Source organism: Cupressus sempervirens, chromosome 10 (assembly GCF_028749045.1).
Source record: "Cupressus sempervirens isolate cs-2001-9-10 chromosome 10, ASM2874904v1, whole genome shotgun sequence".
Lineage (NCBI taxonomy): Eukaryota > Viridiplantae > Streptophyta > Pinopsida > Cupressales > Cupressaceae > Cupressus > Cupressus sempervirens.
This window is the reverse complement of record NC_143127.1, coordinates 538,012,332-538,039,251: the sequence shown is the minus strand read 5'-3', so window position 1 is coordinate 538,039,251 and position 26,920 is coordinate 538,012,332. Positions and strand designations below refer to the sequence as shown.

The 26,920-nt window shown below is 36.1% G+C and overlaps 2 protein-coding genes and 1 long non-coding RNA gene across 3 annotated transcripts in view; all 3 read right to left on the bottom strand.

Annotated features, from left to right (window-relative positions):
* Positions 1-16,966: 16,966 nt before the first annotated feature.
* On the bottom strand, positions 16,967-19,295 carry LOC149535023 (uncharacterized). Its single transcript, XM_089805620.1, has 3 exons — positions 18,214-19,295; positions 17,388-18,069; positions 16,967-17,258 (listed from the first exon to the last, which is right to left on the bottom strand). Exons 1-2 carry the CDS (start codon positions 18,784-18,786, stop codon positions 17,998-18,000), a joined length of 645 nt encoding a protein of 214 aa, XP_089661746.1. The 5' UTR covers positions 18,787-19,295; the 3' UTR covers positions 16,967-17,258; positions 17,388-17,997.
* A 1,612-nt stretch (positions 19,296-20,907) lies between these two features.
* Positions 20,908-26,920, bottom strand: part of PLMT (phospholipid N-methyltransferase) — an 84,716-nt gene continuing 78,703 nt past the window's right edge. The window contains exon 2 of the mRNA XM_089805408.1: positions 20,908-21,522. Within this exon, the coding sequence (XP_089661534.1) occupies positions 21,252-21,522 (271 nt within the window). The 3' untranslated portion in view covers positions 20,908-21,251. The remainder of the gene's footprint in view (positions 21,523-26,920) is intronic.
* LOC149535022 (uncharacterized) lies at positions 22,047-22,431 on the bottom strand. Its single transcript, XR_016357269.1, has 2 exons — positions 22,346-22,431; positions 22,047-22,194 (listed from the first exon to the last, which is right to left on the bottom strand). It is a non-coding gene; the product is annotated as an uncharacterized LOC149535022 (long non-coding RNA).

Here is a 26,920-nt window from a genome sequence, read left to right as displayed (position 1 = left end):
ATGGAATATCTCAAGTACAAAATAGCTCATCATATAAGAGAGTCCAATCATGAAATAGTATCAACTAACTTAGTAACTAAGTATTATTGATGATTTTGCGCCCCCCCACCCCCCCAACCACTGTTTTTCCAATATTGACCAAATCTTATGAAAGCAGGGTGGCAACCAGATCCACATTCATCTGACTATCCATTTGTTTGTCATGTTAGCCCTAAGGGATACATTAAAATCTTGGTCATACCCTTTATATCCTTAAAACCTTCAAATTTATTATATTGCATAATATACTCTTAAAAAATTTCAAGTTGCGACCATGTGACTACCTTTCATCACTTTGTCACTATCGTTTAGCAATTAACCATTAGAGAGACTACAAGCACACAAAATAGTTAATGACCACCATTAGCACATCTTCGTATCAGTTAATGCTAGCATCCAATTTTGGGTTGTGAGGATGCGAAGTTCAAGAGCATCTGCAATTGGTCTTCCCTGGTTGTCAAATTGTGTTAGATCAATGGCTGGTGTATTCACGCTTTCTGAAGATGCACAATATTTAGCCATTGCAAGAATATGAGCATGCAACACATATCTTGGTGGGTCAGGTGCATTTGGACTCCTTCAGTCATAGCATCACAAGCATCAATTTCAAAGATGAAATTCATTAAATGAAAGAAGATCTGATGAATCGATGTGATTCCATCAAAATGAGATTCAAGGTTAAGTTGTGATGTGTGAAAGGTCAACAAGCCACAGTCAAGGTTCCCTCATCACATCATTACAGGTGGTCAAGATAAAACCATGGTCAGAGTGGTGATGCTACAAAATACTCCTGATCACTTGGTTGCAAAAGGTTAGGTCTAACCCAGGGTTAATGTTGCAAAGTAGCAAACTCTTTGTTCACTACTTCGTAGGGTTAAATGAAGATAGCTATTTGTGGTTACGACTAGGCAGTCAGGGTCAAAGGCTTGTGTTCACATGGTCATAGGTATCCAAGATGTAGTCAAACCTTAAGTCATGACCATGTGAATGGAAATGCTAGCAATTAAGTTCTGAATGATTGCAAGGTCAAGATATTTGATGTCAACCTTGGTTGTAAGCTGTGAAAAGATGATAAAGGCAAGATAAGAGGTTTCGCATCATCGTGCAATTAGAGGGTTGTCAAGCCCAAATCACAACGATGGTATGAAATGATCATTTCTGTGTTATTGCAAGGTCGTCATAGTTAAGAGGATAAAGTGAAAGCAAGATGTGATGCAATGATCAAGCATGACATAAGGAGGTCACAGCTTCGAAAGGTCAAGCGGTTAATAAGAGAAATAGCTTGCAAAGCCACAAATACTACAAAATTCCATAGGTCAACAAGAAAATAGAAGGTTGGGCAAAGTGGCAAAGTATTTCAAGGACATTGGACCACATGGTAGGTTAGATGGTTGACTCCATTTGACTCGATGACATGGTTGACTTGGCATGTTGAGAACAAAGAGAAGCAGCTCTGATGAAAAATTGATCCTTTTGATTGTCTGCAACTACTCTCTAGTGTTCCCCATGGCTAGTAAATGCAATTTTCTTCCTCCCTCTACTTGCTTATCCATCTGCCCAATTAGGATGGTGATGGCCATCATTTTTGTCCATTTAGAGCCAGATTTGCATGTAAAATATTTTATTTCCTATATGGGGACATTCATATGATCATGATCTTCTTTGATCAACAATTATTGCTCTCCTTTGCATCTCAACTCTACCTAGTTAGAGTTTGAACTCTATGTAATATCAGAGCTATGCCTAAACTCTATAAAATGAAGTTGTAAATATGTTTTAAAGGTTCTTCCATGTTTTTTTATGTCTACTTGTAGTAGCCTCGTGCTCTATAGTTGTATTCCTTTCCTCCATTAATGCAATAGATCTCTTCTTTACCCCTTCTTTCCATTCATCATATGTGCATGTATCTTGCCCCCTTTTGAATATTTCTTTTCTGCTTCTTTAGACTTATATGTTGTGTTCAAAATTGTTGGTGACTGTTGTATTGTGAAGATGTCTTTCCCTTAAGCACTCAATCAGTTCCAAGCCCACATGTAATTCTTTGGGAGTAGAGTACAGTCAAGATTAGTGTATTTGGGCATTTCATTGATGTGTTGTGCATATAAGGGCAGCATTGTAACCATTTCAATTAGGTGCATCACCCCCCTTTCCCTTTCAACAATCTACTTTCCTACATCTCCTTCTCCCTTTTCCTCTCAAGAGTAGTTAGGTGCATCCTAATTGTAAGGAAGCTGACCTTCTCTGGAGATTGGACCTCAAAGCACAAGTCCCACACTTGGAGGTTGTTTCCATGTTACACAAGGTCACTTGAGGGTCAAACCTCAAGTGGCACACCCTATGGGATAGATTCAGATTCGTAAGTCCACTAGTAAGCCATCTAAAGATCCATTTAATGAGAAGTTGGGTGTTTTCTTAGTGCCATTATCCTTTCGAGGTTTTTATCTAACACCATGGAGACTCTATGCATCTATCGATTACAACAAACCAAGTGTTGGTATATTTCTGATTTCTAGTTTTTTTCGTTCCTTAGGATTTCTATCAAGGTGCTTCTTTGAATGTTTTATCATGGATTCCCATTATAGTGATGCCTCTCACTTTCCCCCATATCATGAAGAGGCTATTCCTCATCCCTCACATCCCCTATGTCATTCATAGCCTGATTATGACCAACATGATTACCCAGATCACTAGAGGGAGAAAAAATCAAGCCCATATGTTGATCCCTCCTTAGGTTCAGTCTCCCCTACGATATCAAAAGATCGGCCTACTTAATTTCCCATCAAACCTTATAATGATCTCAAGGCCAAGCTAGAAGAGCTCTACAACTACATAGATGGTTTTCTCTTTGGTTATTCTAACTTGGGAAGAACTTTTGAAGAAGTTCATAATCCTTATGAGCATTCAAACAGTGGGAACTTTGCCTTTGTTATGCTCCTCACAAATTCTTGGGTTGATGTGATGCATAGAGATAGGGAGACATGGTTTTCTGATCCTTATGCCTATTAGGTGGTATGTAAGACAACAATTATTTTTAGAGAGGCTCGAGAGGCTCTTTTCTAGTTGCATTGAGAGGATGAACTAAGAAAGAAGAGGATCAAGGAGGAAAAAGAGAGACAAATGAAGAGGTTTGAGGAGGAGGAAAATCTTAAACTTGCACAAATGTAGAGAGCTAAAGTTCAAGAGCTTCCAAGGAGGAAAATTGCTAGCTTAAGATGAGGCAACCCTCCCCAAATTTCTACCCCAACATGCCTTGAACTTCAACCTTTAGTTCAGACACCTCCACATGTCAATGATGGTGAGCCCCAATATGATTATTGTCCCTTCTTTTTTGTTCAAAAGGAAGTGGATATATCCTTGCCCACATCAGAGACAGTAAACGAGTAGCCACCAATTGAAGAATTTGTGTTGCAATAGGAGATTGAAGGACATTAGGAGGAGAATTGAATCCTCCTATTTGAAGAGCTTCCCTCCTTTATTGAGGAAGAATACAATAGGGTTGTTCCTTCTCTTGAGGAACCAAATTTGGCTTTTGAGCCTAAGATGGAGCTTGAGGACCTACTACAAAAGGAAAAGAAGCTAGATCCAATATTGTAGTAGGACGTCTCCCATGGAATGGTGGAGAAAGAGGAAGTCTTTCCTTTTCTACCCCAAGTTCAAGAGGTATCAGTTGCTGCTGATGAACCATCACACACTCCAGAGGGAGAAACCTTGTTGCAGCATCTAGAAGCATAACGAGTACAACTTGAGGCAAAGCTTTCAAGGAGCTTGAGGCTGAGTATACAAGGAGGCTAGAGGCCCAACAACAAGAGCATGAAGCAATTCTTGTGAGGGAGTTGGCTGCACAAAGGGAATGATGTGAGAAGGAACTACAAGAGAGGTTGATGAGCATGATGAATGCTACATTAGAGGTAAAAGAGACATAATCATCCTTCCCTCTCACATCACAAGAGCTTGTACAAGTGCAGGAAGTGCAGCCCCTTGTTCACAAGGATTTAGATTGGTTCCAGGAGGAATACATGTTGTAGCCGCAACATGAAAGAGAACATACACCACTAGCCATACCATCAGATCTAGCCCCTGCTAGCTAAGAGGATTCAAAGGTTGCAAATAAAAACCAAGTGGTCAAGGATGATTGCCTAGACCCATCACCATCAAGAGGATGCCCTCTCAAGCACTTGGCTCTACAACGAAACACCAAGTTGCCCCTAGTCATGCTCATTCCAGAGCATGGGGGAGAGGACTACAAGTAAGAACAAGCATTTTTTGCTCAGATTGACAATGCCCCAGTACTAGAAAGCTTCATTGTTTTTAGCATTGGAAGGGAGGCATTCCATGTAGTAGTATGTTTGTCATGCTTACTACTATTTTCAGTTGCACTTATGCATGGGAGAAGAAATCAACTGGTGAGGAAGGGCAGTTACTTCAACAAACCAATCAATGGGTTTGTTTTACTTCTTGTATTTGTAAACTTGTGTACATAGTAGAGTAGGTATTTTCTAGTTTTCTAAGAAGTGCATGAGCACAAGCTATTTCTCTATGAAATAGCAAGGTTTTGAGATTTTGTAGTTGCAAAGGTTGTAGTTTTTTGGTTGTTTGCAGAGTAGGCACATATTTCATGACTCTAGCCCAATGGATTGCTTAAGGCCATTGATCCATGCTTAGCAGGCAAGCATTCCCCCCAAGTCACCAAAAATATTAACCATTTTGCCCCCCCTATTTTTCCAATATTGACTAGATCTTATGAAAACTAGGGTGGCAACCATATCCATGTTCATCTGACCATCCATTTGTTTTCAATGCAAGCCCTAATGGATACATTAAAACCTTGGTCATACCCTTTATATCCCTAAAACCTTCAAATCTTTTATATTGCATAATATATCCTTAAAAGATTTCAAGTTGTGACCATGTGATTGCCTTCCATCATTTTGTCATCATTGTTTAGCACTTAAACATCAGAGAGGTCACGAGCACATAAAATAGTTAATAACCACTATCAGCATGCCTTCGCAACAGTTAATGCTAGCATCTAGTTTTGGGTTGCGAGAGTGCGAAGGTCAAGAGCATCTACAATTAACCTTCCTTGGTCATCAGATTGAGTTAGATTGATGGTTGGCATATTCATACTTTCTAAAGATGTATGATGTTTAGCCATTGTGAGAACATGAGCATGCAACGCGTGTCATGGTCGGGCAAGTACATTTGGACTCCTTCAGTTGCAGCATCACAAGGGTCAATTTCAAAGATGGAATTCATCACATGAAAGAAGATCTGATGAATTGATGTGATTCCATTGAAATGAGCTTCAAGGTTAAGTCGTGACCATGCAAAAGGTCAACAGGCCACAGTCAAGGTTCCCTCATTACATCATCATAGGTGGTCAAGAGAAAACCATGGTCAGAGTGGCGATGCTATGTAATATTCCTGATCACTTGGTCACAGAAGGTTAGGTCTAACCCAGGGTTAATGTTGTAAAGTAGTGAACTCTTTGGCTGCAACTTCGCAGGGTTAGATGAAGATAGTTTTTTGCAGTTGCGACTGGGCGATTATGGTCAAAGGCTTGTCTACACATGATCTCAAGTATCCAAGATGCAGTCAGACCTTAAGTCACGACTGCATGAATGGAAATGCTAGTAGTTAAGTTCTCAATGATCATAGGGTCATAAACATTTGATGCCAACCTCATTTATAAGTTGCGATAGGGTGATAAAGGCGAGATAAGCAGTTTTGCATCATCGCATAGTTAGTCTTGTCAAGCCCAAACTACAGTGATGGTGCAAAATGATCATTTATGTGTTCTCGCAAGGTCATTGTGGTTAAGAGTATAAAGTGAAAGCAAGTTGCAACGCAGCAATCAAGCATGACTTAAGGAGGTCTCAGCTTCGCAAGGTCAAGTAGTTAATAAGAGAAAATACGTTGTGAAGCCATGAATATCGACAAAGTCCACAGGTCAACCAAAAAATAGAAGGTTGGGCAAGGTGGCAAAATATTTCAAGGACATTGTTCCATGTGCTAGGTTAGATGGTTGACTCCATTTGACTTGATGAAATGGATGATTCGACATGTTGAGAACAAAGAGAAGCAACTCTTTGATGGAAATTTGATCCTTTTGATCATTTACAACCACTCTGTGGTGTTCCCCATGGCTGGAAAATGTCATTTTCTTCCTCCTATCACTTGCTTATCCATCTACCCAATCAGGATGTTGATGACCATTATTTATGTCCATTCAGAGCCAGATTTTCACATAAAAGATTTGATTTTCTATATGGGGATGTGTATCTAATCATGATCTTCTTTGATCAGCAGTTATTGCTCTCCTCTATAATCTCAACTCTACCTAGTTAGAGTTTGAACTCAATGTAATATCAGAGTTATGACTAGACTCTATAAAAGGAAGTTGTAAATATGTTTTGGGGGTTCTTCCCTATTTTGTTATGTCTACTTGCAGTAGCCTTGTGCTCTGCAACTATATTCCTTGCTTCCATTAATGAAATAGATCTCTTCTTTACACCTTCTTTCCATTCATTATTTGTGTATGTATCTTGCCCGCTTTTGAATGTTTCTTTTCCACTTCTCTTGACTTATATGTTGTGTTCAAAACTATTGATGATTGTTGTATTGTGAAGATGTCTTTCCCTTTAGCACTCAATCAATTCCTAGCCCGCATGTAATTCTTTGGGAGTAGAATAGAGTCAAGACTAGTGTATTTGGGTGTTTCATTAATGTGTTGTGCATATAAAGGTAGAGTTGTGACCATTTCAATTAAGTGCATCACCCCCCTTTCCTTTTCAACAATCTACTTTCCTACATCTCCTTCTCCCTTTTCCTCTCAAGAGTAGTTAAGTGCATCCTGATTTCAAGGAAGCCGACCTTCTCTAGGGATTCAATCTCAAGGCGCAAATCCCACACTTGGAGGTCGTTTCCATGTTTTTGATAAGATAAACAAGTTTTAAAGGGACCCTGAAACCCAAAAGTAGCTACAAACCAAGGCTGATAATAAGAAATAAAGCCCAGCTAGATAATACGAGTCTAAAAGCTGATAACAAGCACGAGGCCTAGCCAACAACAAAGGCCAACAAAAAGGCCAGAAAAGATAGTCTATAGCGGAACTAAGCAAAAGCCAAAATGAAAAGCTAGTAGTACAACAAAAGCACAAAAGACAGAACTAGAGGACTAGACTTCATTCTTCTTCTCAAAATCCTACATGGTCTAGGTAGCCTCATAAATCTTCTGGTGCTCCTCGGCCTTCTGCTCCTAGATTTTCTCCATTTCCTTGTCCAAACTAGTAAAGGTGATGTCAGTAGCCATACCATCCTTAGACCTAGCTCTTTCTCTGTCCTTTCCTTCCTCACGTACCAGCAGGCCTCTATCTTTGAACACACTGGTTAAAGAAAGCATATTGTCATTGATTGAATTGAGGAGAGAGATCATTTGACTAGCCAGATTGTGATTGTAGTTTTCAAGATTCTTTATTCTCTTGTCTACCAAACTGGCTCTATCGCTCCGATCCTCCTAGTTCTCATTTTTAGTCTTCCTATTGTTTCCCTCCAACTGACACACCTTCTCTCTGAACTCTTCCAGCTCATGGTAAATCCACTTGATTGATCTGAAATTATCAATCATGTTGTTATGAGTGTTGTTCATAAGGTTCATTCCTGTCTCCCTTGCATTATCAAAGATGGCCACAATAGCTGGATTAATGAGCTCTTCAAGCCTGGGCTCTTCCTGATTCTCCACCAGAATCTGTGGGTTCATAACTTCTCTATAAATTCCCAATGTGGAAGTCCTAACATTGAAGTTCCTCCAAGCTTTTCTCTTGTTTTTGACAAGCACTTCCCCCTCTTTAGCACTGGCATTATCCTTTTCCTTCTCCTCGAAATGAGATTGAGGGTGGGGTGAATAGGGGAAAGGGGGAGAATCGAAACATCTGGTTCCTAATTCGAAACCCTTGCTATATCCGCATTATCCCTCTTCCATTTTTTCCTGGCATGGTCCTCTTTAATCTCCTCTTCCAACTCCTTGTCTTCATCCTCAGAGTCCATGTCCTCCTCATCCTCATTATATTTCATATCCTCTTTGCCAAAGGTTTGGCCATGGTCCCTAGGGCTCTTTCTCCTAAGGGTAACATCAGAGGACTGCTTCTTGATATGACCCTTAATTTTCTTTCCAAAAGAAATATTCCCCTCCTCCGAGCTTATGCTCTGAATTTCATCAGAGTCAGAAGAATAGTTGGAGCTACCATTGTCCTTGTTCACATCCAATGAAGGATTGTTGCTAATTGTCTAAGCTTTGAAGATTAGAAGCAACAATCCCTCATGTAGAGCCGAGTTGACAATGGGTTTCTTCTTAAAGCTAGTGATAGCCTTGTGCATAGAATTAAATAGATAGCAAGGGAAAGAAATTTTCTTATCATGGCGAAAATGATTAAGAAGAACAAAATGGTGAGTTCTAACTCGATCAAACCTAGGGTCCAGATTTATATACTCAATGATAGCATGCAACACATACCTCCAGAGCTTTTTGATGGATTCCATCACATAAAATATCTTGCTCTTAATCAGTTCATTCAATTCCTCGGTGTTTTTCACAAAATCCTTCGCAGCATTGGTAGAGAGTTTCTTGTCCTTGTAAAACTTGAAACCCTCCATAGGAATCTCTATGACAGTAGCGACAACCTCCTCAGTGATCAAAAAGGAGACACCATTCACTTTCGATGATCCTAAGGTCATTTCCATGTTACAAAAGGTTGCTTGAGGTATGGGTGTAGACTTTCATGTCAACAAACACCTCTAAATCAAATCACATAATCATGAAAAATGGCCTGAAAGAGTTGTCCAAATATGACTAAAAGAAAATTGGGGTAGGCACTACACAAGCCAAGGGAAGGACAAGAAACTCTAGAGAAATCTTGGAAGAATATTGCAAAGTTGAATGGAAAGATGATAGAATTGTTAAATCTTGTTTTTCCAAATGCTATTGAGAATTCATTGAAATTCATTGGAAGAGAAGGCTTCAAAAGAATTTGGAGGAAAAAAAGAAGTATGAATTAGACAAGCTTCCAAATGACACAACTCGTCATAGCTTTTTTAATGACATCAAACTATTGACAACTTTGAATGCAAAATTGGATGAACCAAGGGTTTCAAGCCAATCTTCTAAATGGATTATTGATGAAGTTGCAAGTGGCCCACCATACTTTAAAACAAATTGAACTTCCATTAGAAGTAGAGTGGAGCACGCTACAAAAATTGGCACATCAATCATAGTATGCAAAATAAATTTCAAGGTTTTGTTCTAGAATGCTATTATTTATATTTAATTTGTTGTGGCTTAAATTAAGTTTTAAGTTTGAACTCTATTTTTTTAACAAGAAAAATTATAACACTTAATTAATTTATTAATTTGGCCTATGATGATCATAGATACATTTAAGATTGTATAATTATAATGAAGCTACAATATCGATTTTGATGTTAAGGCTTTACTATTCATGATATGTTGCAAATCAATCTAAAGTTTTTATTGTTCCTTTATTCCGCAAAAGGGAATTCAATGTCATTTGCAAAGGGTTTTGAAATTTTGTATTGACTTTTGTTAGAGACTCACATAGAGTTGTGTCTAGAACGAGGTGTATCATATGTATAAATAAATTAATGAAAATCTCTATGAATTGTATCATATGAATTGATATATTTTGAAGGAATTAATGAAAACCTCTATGAATTGTATCATGTGAATTGATATATTTTGAAGGAATTAATGAAAATATCAACATGAGTAAATAAACATCACTCTATCGATAAACACATTATGTTCCTTTATTCTTCTATTTTCTATCAAAAAAAGAAAGTTGAAAAATGCAATTGAAAATCAATATTAATTGCTTCTAAAGGTTGACAGACACATAAAATATATCAAGGTATCAATAAGATTCAACCACAATAATATATTTTTCTAATATGAATGATGAGATGTGGTAAAAAGATTACTAAATACCTTGTAAGTGTTGGTATTGAATTTCTTTAAATTATCAGTCCTCAAAAACTTCATAACTTTGTTGATTCTTGTTTCTGTTTTCTTCGCATCGAGTCTACATACCTCTGTTGAATTGCATCTAAATGCTACCACAATCATTTGTCCCACTAACACTTTGGTTTGAAGTGTTTCCCAAACCACTTCTTTCACATTTGGACCTCCAAATTTGTAGTGCTTTTTCGTAAGGAAAAGTGTGGACATTACAACTAGATGTATGGAGCCTCAAGTAATTTTCCAAATTCTTGTTAGTTTGTTTCCTAGCTTTGACTTTAGGAACCCCAAAGCACTAAAAACCCTCTTTTCCTACACCAAAACCAATATCATGCTAAGACATGAATCCATAAGCTTGAAATATTGATATTGAATCACACAACAATTCACTCTTAGCTAGATTTGTCCAGAGCCTTGTTATTGATCCCTCTTTGTGGGGTTTCTCCATTAATTGATATTATTCTCTCATAGTTGATGCAAATAGACTAATTTCTCTCTAAGAAGAGTTAAATTTATAGTTTTGATTACGTAAAAATAGGTTTTAAAGGACCCAAAACCTTGTACAATGTATCATAGAAACAAGAGTAGAGAAGCTCAAACAACAAAAGGCCTCATAGCCAAAAACAACAGATAATACAAGCCAAAAATAAGAGGCCAGAAAACAACTATGCATGAAAAGACAGCAAAAGAAGAGCAAAAAGACAACTATAGAGTCTTCAAAAGGTTCACTGCTTGGTCTGCCAGGATATTCATATTTTCTACAGATGCTTTCATTTCATCCAACTTTTTTGCTTCCGCACCTTCATTCTTCTTAAAATTAGCCCGTGTGCACTTGCTCAAGCCCTAGTCCTCTTTCATAGCATTAAAGTCTTGGCCTTTACTCTATTCCATCTTGTTCAACAAGGTGTTAAAGTTATCAGCCACGGTCTTCAATATAGTACAGTTCGGATCTACCACTTTCTTAACCATTTTTTTCTAGGTTACCCACTCTAGTATCCAGACCATCCATCCTTTTTTGAAGATCTTTGCCCAACTGATCTAAATTTCTATTCTTGGCTTCAAGTGGTGGCGCACACTTCATCAAATTCTTTACCTCTTTCGCATTGCCTATAACCTTAGAAAGTTTGTCAATGTGTTGACCCAATGTTCTCTCCCCCCTTGCCATCTTGATGAGCTGGTCAAAATTCCTTGATATGTCCTATATTTTTTGCTTTACGGTGCTAATATCCTTCATCATTATCCTTGGGTTACCAAAGATTCCCTTTAGAAACCCCTAGTCATCCTCATCCTTGTTACGCTCAAAGAAGTCCTCGTGCTCCCCATGTTTGTTCCTATCTTGCTCTCTCTCCTTAAGTTCTTTCTCAACATCCACAAGGAAACACTTTTTTCCCTTTTCTTTCCACCCTCTTAATTAAGAGCTCATCATCAAAGGGGATAGAATCTCTTTCAAAATTCTTCCCCTTGTTTCCTGAAGCCTTGCCCAATGTTCCTCTCTTCTCTATACCCTTTTCTTGCTCCTCAAAATCACTATCTTGTTCTGATTCAATCTCCTTTTCCTTCCTTTTCTTCTTGGATGAGCTCCCAAGATCACCTTTCTTCCTCTTCTTCATTTCAACCTCAACCATTTCATCCTCTGTATCCTCATCAAATTCCTCCTCTATTTCACTTCCCTCCATCTCACAATCTAAAGATTTCTTTCTATGTCGGGTCCTATCCAACTTTTTGGATTTTAGAAGGTTCATTATTAAAACTATTAACCCCTCATGATAGGCATGATCACTCTCAGGATCATTTTGAATGTCTAAAATAGAATTACCCAAAGATTGTCTGAGGTAAAAGGGCAAATTTATCCTAACCCTATGCCTAAAATGGTTAACCAACATGAAATAGTGGCCATATTTCATTTATAGTTACTCCATTTATTTTTTCGGATTTGCGAATTGTTTTATCAAAGATAGTAGCTTAGGTTGAAAATTAGCCTAACTAATGAGGATTCAATATTAAGAAAACACAATAGATGTGGATTCAAGTAGTTACTCAGGAGGCGATATTAATCTAATTTGTGAAATATTATAGGCAATTTTCTTCACTCACTCAATTGCATACTCAAGGATCTTAGTAAAGTCTTTTCCTTCAACTCTTGATAGTTTCTTCTTTAGGTACTTTCTTGGTTCCTTGAGCTTGGCCCTAGAAAAGTAGTGCATTGGCATCTCAACTCCACATGCACTAGTACAAAAGTTCTTGTTTGTACCGATATGTAAAATTTATCAGAATTGTTCAAATCTATGAGTGTCTAATACTTAGTAAATTTTTCATCACATAAAGTTGGTTGGGATTGATAAAAGCATAATTGCAATATACATAGCTCTTTGTTAAACATTTTCCATAATATTATTCATTTCCTCTAGCATGGGGTAAAAGTTACTAAAGTTAAGAGTGCCATTATATTACTTAACCATTGAAGCAGGTCAAAAAAAATTGGTTGCTCTACTTTATCATGACTTGAGTTCATTAGTCCACACAATCATGGATATTCTTTAAAAACTTGATGGGTTGTTCCATCCAAAGAGATCCATCTAGTGTCATCATCCTTAAGAAGAATGTTGTCATCGGTTAGTCCTTCAACAAAGTGTTGAAATTCAATAAATCAATTGGGACTGTAACAAAAGTGTAGGTAGAGCTCTTTGATTAAAGCTTTAAAAAAAATTATTGGATCATCATTGCTCACAATTCCAAAAGCTAGATTCAATAGGTGGGCGATGCAGTGAATGCTTGTAACATAGGGTGTACAAAAACTTTGTGGATCTTTATGCACAAACCATTCTTGTGACCTTGTATTATTGAAGTTTCATCCGCCTTAACACACGCAAACCTTTTGGCAATTGTCATGTCATCCATATCTCCGTATTTAAGTAAAGAACTCTTTTACTAGTTCAAATAAATTTATCATTGTCATTTTAGCAAATGGGGTTGGTGAACATAATCATGTACACTATCACCATGCACAAATATCTACAAAGTATTATCTACTTATGTAACTTTGTCTAAAGACAATGTAATAAATTTTGTCTCTCTTACTTTTTTCGTTTACTTATTCTCCTTCAACCTTAGCAAGACAATGTTTCCATTTGGATCCACCATTTACTAACCAGTGATTGTTATGATAGTTGCAAACTTTCAAAAAGTGTAGCAAAACACTTATTGATGGGTAATTTGTCATAGCATGCCCTTTGCTCAATATACAAAAGAACACTTAACCAAACAACTTTTCCCATTTATTTTACTTGCATTTCTTTTCCAGTAAGAGCTTCAATAGAACTTGTAACTTCAACATGCTTTGTCTATATTTTCTCCTAAAATTTGACATTCCTAACATGTTGACATCCTCCTTTGTTTTTCCATCTTATCATTGATTTGTCAACTCCATATATGGTTTGTTTTTCATAACTTTACCCATATTCTTTTCTATGGTGTTAATTTTTAGCTCCAATCTCTTTTCCTCATTATCCTAGTGCAAAACATATACGTGCATTATATTAGAGGATCACCTTCAATTGTATTGTCCACTAGTTCAATGAATGGATAATTTGACACCAATTTTATTTGAAATTCCTCGATATATCCCCATACTAAATCCTTTTCTAATTCCCTATCATTTTTCGAATAGGATTTTCTTTTCCCTTTCATGCATCATTATCATTTATACCTATGGCATTCTTGCCCATGTCAATTATATCATTTCAGCTACCCATGGGTATCTACTGATAAATCTTCTTCAAGTTAATCATTGTCTAAGAAATTAAGTTTGCCACCTTCTTCAATATGTCATGTAGATTGTGAATCTTGTATTTCTAAATGTACTTGTGATGATGTACCTTCCTGATTTTCACTACAAACTTTGCCACCACCAAAGTACGATGATAAAGTTCTACATTTTGTTGGCCTCTGGCTTTGGAGAAATGGAGGAGTCCTGCCATCCTTCATGTTTGACATCTCCAACCAAATGAAGGCTACAAAAAAAATTCAGCTTGATGAAGAAGCCATAGTAGATTAGTCACTATGTATAATATGATTCATTTGCCTACAATGTACAATCTAAAATCTAGATGGCATCATGTTTGAGCTCTCCCAGATGACCACTAAAAGATCCCCACTCAATAAGAATGAACTCAAAATTGCAGACAGATAGAGATAAATTCAAAATAATATTATAACACTTCAAAAGAAATTACCACTTACCTTTATGTCAATAGCAGTTGTCAATGCACTTAGCAGCAAAGGTTGTTCCTAGTTTGAAACTTTTCTATTGATCATAATTATTAGATCAGAATTGACCGAATTTTGTATAATAAAACTAATCTTTGAATGTATGTATATCAATGTTTATTTGATAAATTCAACAAGAATTTTATATGGTATACAACCATTTGGCCAATCTCGCTTAATAATAACAAATCTTATGTAATTCTCGAGGCAATTATGGATTGTCCATTGACTAGCTATTAATATATAATTAGCAATAAGCTACAACAATTTGAGACACGCTTCTATAAAATGTTAAGCAAATTTGGTTCCTCCTCCAAATATATCTTTATAATACCACTATCAAATAATGGTCGTCGATTAAGACATGATTTGCAAATTGTAGGCAAAAATTTAGAATTTACTGTCCAAAAATTAGATTTTATTGGTGAAATTGTGATAGAGATAATTACATAAATCAATGGGGTGATTGTTGCGTGCTTTGGACCCAATATTTATAAAGTCTGGACAACATACACACCCAAATGTGCAATTGTATTCATTGAATCTCATATCACTATCGTGAGACATTCACCAATTTGTGATTATTCACCACTAATTTTTTTCCAAGTAACCTCCACTAGTTGAATGCACTCTCATATCATGTGCAGGGTTGCTCTTTTGTACTTTTATACTTTTATTTAGTTGATATATTACATAATTCATTTTATTTTTCCAAAAAAAAAACTATCTAGAGCCACAACCTACTATTTTTGGTAGTTATTATTCTTTGATAGTTATAATAGAATAAGTCAAATTACAAAGTTCAACAAACAATTAATTATGAATAGGACTGTAATAACTACTACAAATCTCCTCCTATAGATTTTTTTAAAAATGAGAGAATCCAAAATAAAGGCATGCCAAAATGTACTATTAAGGGGATTTCATAAACCAATAGTTACATCAATTTAAGCAAAGATAAAATGGGATGCACAAGATTAAATTGCACATTAAGCTACAATGCTTCATTTTCTAACTATAGATGCACAATATTACATGCCTAAGGTATGATTGTGGCTCCATAAAGTGTTTGCATAACACGACTTGAGTGCACAACACATTGATTCCACGCTAGATCACACAACAAAAGGTACACACATGACCCATTAGCATATCAAATGAAACAAGCATACTCAAGGTTATAGTGTTATCAAACACAATGCATGATATCTAGCCAATGGAATAGTCTTTGATCTAGCCTCATTTACCTACAAGTAAAATAACCCTTCCAATCAGCTTGCATGTGTACCCATGATCAATCAGGATAGACTTAATTAGAAATTTGAAACACATGCATCATAAAACATCTAACCTTACATACACACAAGTAATTTAAATCTATCAATGCACATGCAATGAAAACATCAACAACATTATCTGAATCAGGGTTAGAAAGGTGGGATATCCAAAAAGAACATATAGAGATGCAATCATCATCTATCAAATTAAATGAAAAACAGAAAAACAGAAAAATAAATAATAATAATAATAATAATAAATAATAAATAAAAATTGCAGGGTAGCTTTATGTGTCTTCTAAATTAATATAAAACATTTCTACTATGCTATTAGAAATACATATTTTTCCTAAATTCTTCAATTATTTTTGTGTCATTTATTTATTGATTAACTAATATTGATACATTTTGAATTTTTTGAGCATGATTTTTGTTTTAGTAATAAAAAAGTAAAATTGTGTTCTTCAGACATAATCACAATTTTTTGTCCATAGCATACTACAAAACTTATTTCAGTGAGCATTGAAAAGCTCTATGTACATTCGAACAATGACTAACTGGTAAAATGTATGAGATTGTTTAACTCCAAATTTCTACAAGAGAAGCAACACAGGCTGCAAATTTGTAATAGCAGACATAGACAACCACTAGATAGAGAGTTCCGATCTACAAACCAAATGCCAGATGAAACATCATGTTCAATTGCACTCATTTTGAACCCAAGAAAACTAATAATTATGGCAATCTAATGTAGGGAGGTACTTAGTACCTGAGTGCATTCTAATGGATTGTGATAGCAGTTGTTGATTTAGTACATAGACTTGTTTATTTAATATCTAACATTTTTTACAGCATTGCACCTATACTAGTAACTTTTAAGTTGGTCTTATTGATGATGAATATTCATAATCTAAGTTACCAATTTGGGTTCGACTCCAAGTTCGAAGTTTGGAAACTAGTTCACAAGTTCTTCAAAATTTTGGAAAGGGGTTTGGGTTCATTAGTACAAAAATGTGTAAAAATTATAAAATATATGTATATACACAGATATATGTATATGCATATATACACATACATATACATATATAAACACACACACACACACACTCATGAGTTAAAATTAGAATGTAGCATAGTAGTATAAACACATTTAAACAAGAAAAACACCATAAACTTATGATCATAGTGACCATAACATCATATAGTTCAACATCAAAGATTCAAAACATTAAAAATAAATCATAACATCAAGTTCAAGTATCATTGATTCATTGATTCACGTTCAATGTTCAACAAATGGAATAAAAATCTATTAATATTCTAAGTTCTTCAATCTTCTTCATTTTCTTCTTCTCTAGTATTAGTTGAGCTAAGGCCAATGGGATAACTAGCAAAAGCAACAATGGTATTGGCGTCAAAAACATCAAAATCATCCACTGTAAGTCGAGCAGTGAAAGCATCCAAGTCCGCAATCTCTGCACCTATATCCCACTTCTTTGTCTCCCCTTTGTATTCTTTACTCTTGTGCGAAAGAAGGCTCAAGTTGTAATGCCTAAAAACCATGTTCTTTGGTTTTTATATTGCACCTCACCGAGTGGATGAAAGAATAGGTGCTCCAATTTCTTTCTCATGCAGAAGAACTAGCAACTTATGAAGATAATGCATGGTAAGCAATTAAAAAAATTTAATTCAATCTTATAAAAAAATAAAATTTACTTTCTAGTCACAATTCTTTTGAAGATAAGGTGAGCTAATTTAAAATGAAATAAAACTTACTTCTAATATAACTTTAATTGCAAGGGCTAGCAATGTTTGGAATCTTTGGCCATGGGGTTACCACCAACTATGAGCATCCTTCCTGAATCGATGACGAAGAGAATCATTACTTAGACCTCTAGCATTCACAAACTATGAACTCATCCACATCTCCCGTATCATCAAAAAATAGTCTTTTAAAAGTTTCCTGGTACCCGTCAAACACTTTCATATCTTTATATGGTGGCAACCTTCCTGGTAGACAACAATATTGAGAGCTATAGTATTTGGAAGTCAAGGCACAGGCAAGCAAATTTAGTGGAGGAGTCATTTTGTTCCATCTTTCTACAATAATTGCTTGCAATTGTTTGAAGGTCTCTTGCAGATCTTTCTCCTCATTTATAATTCGGTTGATCTTCTCTAGCATTGAGACTATGTCATCATAGATCTCTCCAAGGCAAGGCCTATCCATGTCAGAGTACCTAAGCATGGTCATAATGGACTTGGTGATCTTTAGGAGATATCCCACATGTTCCCACCATGTGTCAACCAATACCCTATCCTTTATTGTGTTTTCCTTATCAGTGTTCTTTTCCTTCCATACACCCCAATTGTGGTTGATTACCATACCTTAAAGTGCCTCTTTCACTTGTACAAGTCGTCTCAAGACGATTATATGTAATGTAAAATGGATCTCAACACCCTGTGACATAAATTAGAGCAAAAAACAATGACTATTAGATACATATTTTAGAAAATCATATACATTGCACAAGCAAAATATGAAAAATCAGAAATTGTCATATATTAAAAATTAAATAACTAACTTGAGTTCAAGTTCATTTACCTTCGATAGCTCCAATTTTGAGTTGTTTCTGAAAAGAGATTGGGTCATGTGGTGGTTTGTAACAAACATTTGGATGTCCTCAACCTCTTCATACATTGTTTTGATCCACTCAATTTGGTTCCCAATCTTTTGTAGTATAAGATTGGGTGACTGGACTGCACAAGTTGTCCAAAACATATGTTGATATCGCTCTTCAACCAACAAACCAGCAGCTCTACAATTCTTTGCATTGTTTGTTATGACTTGGACAATGTTTCTAGCACCCACTTTTTCAATGGCCTCAATTAGGAGATTAGCAATAAATGGCTCATCTTTCACTTGGCCCTCACAATCCACAGTTTTCAAATACATTGCTCCTTTAGGGGACATTGCAAGGACATTGATCAAGGGACAGTTCCTAGAATCCTTCCACCTATCTGAAACAATTGTCACCCATGTCTCAACCCGTGAGTCCTTTATGGGCTTCAATTGATCTTCAATCTGTTGGACCTCTTGATCCAACAAGATGGTGTGTACTTTCTCAAACCCGGGGCCACAATACCCTCTTCGACCTTCATTAGCACCCCTCAACATGTCCTTCCAAAATGAAAAGCAAACAACATTAAAAGACAACCCATTTGCATATAGGCATCTTCCCACCCTAATGTTAGCAATTTCCCAACTCTTATTTTAAAAAACAGTTTCTAGTGGTCCCTTTCTCTTGTGTGTAAGGGGTACAAATTCACTCTCAGTGTCTCTTGTGGTACTAAAAAAAAGGTGGTCTTGTACTATAACATTTGGGGGGTTGCATTCCCTTTGCTATTTTCTTACTTTTATTGCTACTAAGTTTGGTTGCCCTATGTCCTCTCTCTTTTGCTGTCTCATGCTCTTCAATATCTTTTAACATAGTTTCATTTGGTATAGGGGCACCTTTTTTGCCAAGGCATTTCTTGACTCCTCTTCCAATGTATCCACACAAATGACCTACCACATGATAATAAGAACTATTTCTTTCTACACAATGTGCCACCTCATCCTATAAGGGGTTTTATACTATCTACATACTTCCATGACAGGAGAATCAAAGTTGGGTTATATTCTTTGTTCGGTATTGCCTACTGATGAAGAGGTAGATGCCACTCATTTTTCTATGGCAAGAAATTAGATACATGTTCATTTATAATTTAAATGCAAGAAAATGAAAATTTCTGAAAAAAATGGAAACATCTCATGAAGAATGAAAGAGAAATGGAAAAATAAAAAAATAGTATAAAAACAAAAGCAAATGAAACAAGAACTTACCTTTGCCAGCCATTGTAAGCTTGCAAATGTGTAGGAATGAGGCACAAACACTTGAACACCACAAATCAATCATCAAACTCCTCCAGATTCTTGTTCAATCACTTATGTGCTCTTCCTTAAGACAAAATTACCTGTTTGGAAAAACAAAATGACAATAAAAGCAATTCATAACAACCTTTTAGGATTGTGGACGCCAAAAACTATTAACTTTTGCAAAAAAAACATGTTTTCAGCCATTACGAGGCCCAGTTCGCAATGGGTTCGAACTGGTTTTGAACCCAATCGTACCTGCAGTCCAAATATGGGACCCTGCCTAAACCAGAGTTTGAACTGGACCCAAACTTCAGACCAGTTTGAACTTCTGCTGGTCCAGGGGGGGAGGTATCATGGTAACTTATCTCATAATCGAATGAAATATGTCCCTTATCCTATAAACAAACCAATCATGTGATGCCACATCTGTTGCACAAGTATGGATACCCTTTTGCACAACCTTTGCTCTCACTTTTATTTTGGACTGTGGCAAACAATATGTTGCTGTGGCTTTGATGATGTGACCCTGAAACCTTTGTTACAAGCAAGGAACGTGCCAAGTAGGCTTTTGTAAAAGATTGGGAGTGCCCACATAATATACTACTAGGTTCTCTTCTCTAAGACCTGTTGAATGTCATTCATTATGGTTTTATCATCAATGTCTACTTTGTAAAGAGTAATAATCTCATCTTTCAAATTCTCCATTTTTTATATTTCTACACAGAATCTTCAGGGAGATGGATAAATTGGAGTACATATATATTTGGAATTTCAGCTACATCTATATGGAAAAATATATTGAACCTAAGTTCTCAAGATCTGTGGGCCATTTTGATGCCTTTGATGTTGGTTGTGGTACAGAAGGATGTGATTGGAAAAATTGAAACAAACTATATATATATATATATTCCCTTTGAGTGGTCTGGTTCATTTTGTAATATCCTTCTTATATTTAAAAACAAAAAATGAAAATTTCTCAGAAAAAATAGCAATCACAGGTATCACCACCAGTTTCCCACGGCCCAATCATTATAAGATAGATGAACTAATCTGGTAAACTGTTGAACTGAATCTCAACCTATTTGATAAAACATGAGTCAGCCGAATTCAATGGTGTACCCTAGAAAATTTGGGAGAGAATCTCCTGTCCTTACCCACTTTTTATGAACAAGAAAATTTATCCACTTTGACATTGCAGATCTAATTAATTAGATGAATTATCACACATTTTACAATTCGGTACATTTTGTCTGTTGCTGTTAAGGTAACATTGCCATTGTCGTGCATCTTTAGTGCTTACCATTAGAAACACATTTTACATTTTGCATCTCCTAAAATACCAATCCATCAAACAGATTTTCCAATGGTATTACACCTAAATATTAGAAGATGCCCAGTTTCTAATCATCAATGAAATGAGTATTACAAGTCAGTTGAGCTTAAGCATACAGCCATGCAAATGGTTGTAAGTTTTTGCAATTAAATGCGCCTTAAAAAATGTCAATGAATGAATTACAGAGACTAAAGTTGACTCTCGAGTATAGTTAACACATACTCTTCAAAAAATTCTGTCAGTAGCAGAAGTTGATGAAAAGCTGGGATCTCAGAAGTTGATTCTTCTAAAATTCTCTTAAAAGGATTTATCTTGATGGAAAACTGTGTTTATAAGTTCAGCACAGCAGTTGAGAACACGGTCTAAAAGGCCAACATCACCAAAATTGAACTCAGTCTGGCAAGTGTCTTATGTGCTGGCATCCTTCAGCACGAGTAGACAGATCTTCGTTAGATTCCACTGTTATCATAAACAAATATCCAACTATCCAAAGTAAACCAAATGGCCAAGGGACCCAACAAAGGCAACCAAGGACACTTAGAATACACCCAGTATATTGGGGATCCTTTATGTACCCAAATGGAAAATCTGTAACCCACGGTATATTCTTCCCAAACCTCACTCCATAATAAGTGCCACTTTCTCCAAGAAGTTGATACACCCTGAAATCATAGACAAAATTTACAAGTTCCTTTTACATCACTTATCAGATAGGCAAAGCATTAACCAAAGAAAATTTGCAAAATTGCATATAGAACTGTCCTATCCTAGAAAATATGAGTGTCCTCTGAAAAGAAGTCTTAAAGCATTTATTATAGAAGCTCTCCACAAAAGTTTTAATAACTAAACATTTTAAACTATTGACCAGCTGCCAGCTGAACTTATATACAGAGAGTAGATTCATCTGCCAAATTCGATTTTTTATAATTCCTGTAAGGTTTTGACTTCAATTCACAATCCATTTAAGCAAAGATCAAAAGAAACAGTTTACCTTATTTTTAACTCAGGACCTACTATTAATTGTGACATTTTACCACACTTACTACTAGCATTACAAAGCTAACATTGAACCCTCCAAAATGATGAACTAACAAATATAAGAATAGTAATATTATCAAATATTAATGATAGATAAGTTTGAGGTGAAAACTGTCATGAATGAGATAACGCTGGAATACTAGTACCATTTTTCTTGATAAGGGAAAACACATATTAACATGAGTAAAGAGTTACAATAATCACCTCATGGAAAGGTGGGGCAGTTATATGAAGTCCATTGAGGTGAAGAGGAAGCAGTAGGCAGAAAATCACAAAAGATGCTATGGAATACCTGGCTAAATGAACAAAGAAGCGAAGTTATTTTTCCCATACATGACAGGTTAATTTCTTTGTTGTTCACTTATAAAGCAGTGAAAATGTGCTTTCAAGGGGACAGGTCCTTAAGGATAATTTCAATATTACAAAACCAGTCACCGTAACCACCACCTTGGTTCTCTTCATGGGGACGCCACCTCATTGTAGGAGAATCCACAAGTGTTTGGCTGCCACTTGGAGTTGCTGAATCTGCGATTGCACCAGGAAATGTTATTTTTTATCTTATCTAAGCCAAGGAATCTGTCAATTGCCTCAATCCAGTTGTCACTCAACCACCCTACTTTACATAATCAGAATGCATGTTTTTATCCTACAAGGGAAAAGAGGTGAAGAACACTAGTTACTATTCTCTAGAAGCAGAATCAAGTCATTCATGTCGGGGGGTTAGAGGGCTGGGATAAGGTAGTGAATCCATTCCTTGGCGGTTCTGGTTGTTGGGACCCTAGTCTGCATGCAAGCAATTTGTGCCAGGGGAGTGCCTGATCAGGCAATCCTGATCTTGGGGTTGGGCTAACTCCACTAAATCACTCTTATTGCATTCTGGTGCAACCAGGTATCTCCAAAGCAGAAAGGGAATAGAGTAGCCTGCCACACCTAAAAACATTAAATTACTCTTTCAGTCAGACCAGCTATGGATGGGCTGGTAGCAATTTCTCAGCACAGCAAGACTTTCCTTTTGCTTGTGCAAATATGCAATTATTGCCTGCTGATTTTATTAATACCATGAAAATATTGCAACAGGAGAATTAGTGCTCTCTTAAATCATAATTTTTAGATTACACTGTTCTTTTAAGGCTCATTAGAATGGTATTGCATTTGCAAGTGCAAGATAAGGTTGATTTCTGATAAAATTTCAGATTTGTTTTCTCAGGAAGGCCAGTTGTGTGTAGAATGGCAAGCCAGTGGTATGATGTTTATCCATAGTAATTAGTAGTGGAAGGGTATGGGTATGGCATAGGAGATGAAGATGATATCGCATTTTTTAAAAGTTAGGGAGACTGATGCTTAGATATGGTAAAATTGAATATATATATTCAATTTAGTAAAATACAATCATACATTGGATATGCAAATTTAAGGACTGCAAAATACTAAAAGCTTAAAATTTATAAAATTACATTTTAAAATATTATAAATTTATAATAATATCAGAAAGAACGCAGATTAATTATGTTGATATTTAACAATCAATATCCTGATATAAAACATTAAATTCTAAATCATAAACAACTTCAGATGGCAGACAGATTCCGAGAGGAATTGACTTACAATTTCATATTATATAAGCTTATTATTACTTTGCAGCTTAATTTTATGTGTAGAGTTACATAATTGCCAATTCCCAAACTCAGTGTTAGGGATAAACTTTAGTCTTTAGCTCCAGAAATGGCATAGACGTACTTTAGATTGCAATCAATTTTCACCACTAGTCCATTTCTTACAATTGCCAGTGGAGAATAGGTTCAAATTTTCCCAACTAATAAGTCCTACTCATCATATCTAGCACCATAGCGGTCAGAGAGCAAAAGAAATGGAGAAAGAAAATAGTAAAATAAGAAGTAACTGAGAATTTCTGGGTTTGGTGCTAAACAGTTTCATGCTTGGCCAGAGCATCAAATAGTACATAAGCAACACCTATGTTGCCAAAGCCAAAACAAACTCAATCAAATTCCTACTGCATCACTATCCTGACATATAGATCATCTACAAGTGTCAAGAACCAATAAAAAACAATATTTCGATAAGCCTTGGCCTATATTGCTGGAAAGTTAATTTTTGGTTGATGTGAAAAGCAGCCCTATGCATAAAGGACTTACAAGAAACGAGCATAAGACAATTTCTTTCTATCTTGGCTTTACATGCACTGATTAATGTGTAAGGTTGAATTCAGCATTGAGTTACTGAAAGCTTTGAAAATTCCATGTAAGTTTCCACAGCTTGTTCTGCACCATGCATCTGTTTTTATTAGGGTGTCATTTTGAAGTATATATGATAAATATTCTATCTAAAACCCATAAATTCACTGCAAATCATTCCCTCAAAACACACTCTCTTCCCAATGTGTAATTCTTACTAATTACATGGAATCAGACACCATTAATGATCCATTCACATATACAACATATGTTCTCTATCACCAAAAGCAATGGCACAAAATTTGCACTGCTTTGAGGACATGTCTCCCAAAAAAAACTGCATTCCCTATAAGGAAAATTTCAAAAATTGGAGTGCTGGAAAAAATATTTCCCCACACCACCACCAACTCTGCCACCTCCACTGAAGATGCCGCCCAGTCACTTGCTATATGGCACATGCCATTACATACTGATTAAAACCTTTATCTTTGTGAAAACTAGTATGACTTTCGTGGGGCACTTTGTCTTGAAAAGTTCAATTCACTTCAATTTGTATATCAGCACTGCCCCCCACCACCACTTCACTACCAACCCCTTTCTGTTCCCTAGTAATTACCAGATTTGGGCCCTTGGTCCCCCCATCCCTGTCACCTGTCCCTGCATCCCCCCATATGAAGCTCCACGTGACCATGAAAAAAAGTTGAAAAACAAATACTCAGCAGCAAACGAGTTATAAATCTAATGCTTTACAGTTTTGATTATTCTACCAAGAGTAGAACAATTAAGGCTCTATGGAGCCAACCCCAAAATCCTGACAGATAAACCAACCCTCATGTTATAGACTGACCAGAATCCATGGGAAAGGCACAAAATCTTCATCTACAAATTTGAAAATGACTAAATATCAAGGTTGCACAGGGATGGGGGTACTTGGGTACTTAGGGTACGAGTATGGCTATTTTTCAAAACAGGGGACGGAGTACTGGGGCATGTCAAACTATTTTTTTTAATATAATTTAATATTTATAGAAAGTTTGAAATTGAGTCATGCCAGCGGTTTTTCAAAACAAGAACAGTGATATATTTTGCGAATGCAATGTATAGTGATAAAGTTCTGACTTGAACAGTGATAAAGTTTACTTTTAATCAGTATTGTATCAAAGTTTCAACCTGATAATGTATTGAATTAAGCTTGATAAACAACAAGCTGATACACAAACAAAAAACAGAAATAAAAATTAAAACATCTTAGTAAGGTCTTTAGCTATGATGTTCTCCACTGAGTACATGGTACTTGGGGTATGTGTACCCGGTACTTAGGTACGTGGGTACGCGTACCCATGCAACCCAGCTTTCAAGCAGATGATAAAAACTTCAATACATGTACACTTTAAGCCTTATTATGCTGTCTTTGTACCATTAACTCTTTGGAATATAATAAGAAGAAAATTCTGCTACCATAAAACATGTGAGTTTTTATGAAAAACTTAAAACTTGCAAGTCTATCATTGTAACGCTTTAGTTCTTTTGACTATTGGCAACCACACATCAGCACTTTAGAAATAACCAGTGCATTTCTACAATAAATCTGAAGAACCTCTATACGAAGCTTTCCAGATTTTAAGGGATGATTATGAGAGAGAGAGATGTGAAGAAACTGTATACGAATCTCTGAGATAGGAATGCATTACATTATGGGAGAAAAGTACCGAGGGTTAGGATACAAGTCTTCAGCCAATTGTGAGATTATTATGACAAGGGGTAATGCAAGCGCAAAACATTTGAGGCCCCGGATGGAAGAGAGTTGGAATTCAAGCACAGATTAGCATATACCTATCAGTTGCATCAAATTAAATTTTCCTAGAAACCAAAACTGCCGGGTCACTAAATCTAAGGGACCAAGAAATTAATGAGCTGGTCCTATTGGAAACTGTATAGAGGAAAAACAAATAACTGGATAAGATTTTCCTGTACCAGTTGGGGGTCAGTATTGTATCAAATTCATGACTCCCACGTCACTTCTATACTCTTTAAAAAAAATGGCCATCACTTGTCCATTATTGTCTGTGTTGTGTGCTTTGACCCACTATAATTCATCTTTGCAACTCAATAATGGGATTTCCTCTTTCTTCATATGTTCGCAAGAGTTTGCAATCCACAGAAGACTTGTGTATATGCAGACATTTAGACTGGCATTTCTATTCTGTCATGATTCTAAAGCTTTTACCAGTCACAACCAAGGTTTCAAGAAGCAGCATAGGGCATGAAAAGTGAATTTCTCATAAAACACTTGCTCAACACTATGAGGATGTAAGTGAAATTTGCCAGAGGGAGATTGCCTTGTGACAATATGATCATTTGCAAGGACTTAAGTAGTGAGGCATTGTTATGAATGTGGGCAAAGAAGATGAGAATGTCATCAATATCCTCAACCCTATGCCACAGATGCATAAATGCAGCTTTATAGGAGTGATTAGCATGTTGCATCAAATTCAGGTGGTGATTTCCTTGATGGATTAGAGGAAATCAGCCTAGATCCACACTAACCCTATGAGAGGAACAATACAAGTAAATGAAGATTTATACAACTTTCAGCAAGACAAAAATGAAGAATAACACAAGACATACCTTAAGTGAAAAAATGAGGAATAACACAAGACATGCCTTATGCAAACCCTTTAAGAAAAACCCAGCCTCCAGATCACACTCACAATTAACCTCACTGAAAAAATCTAACTATATGCAGAGCACCACTATTGCCAACAAGAGATGCAGAAAATATTCAATATTATCCTATGCTCCATGGACTTTCCAAGATGGGGACGTTTTA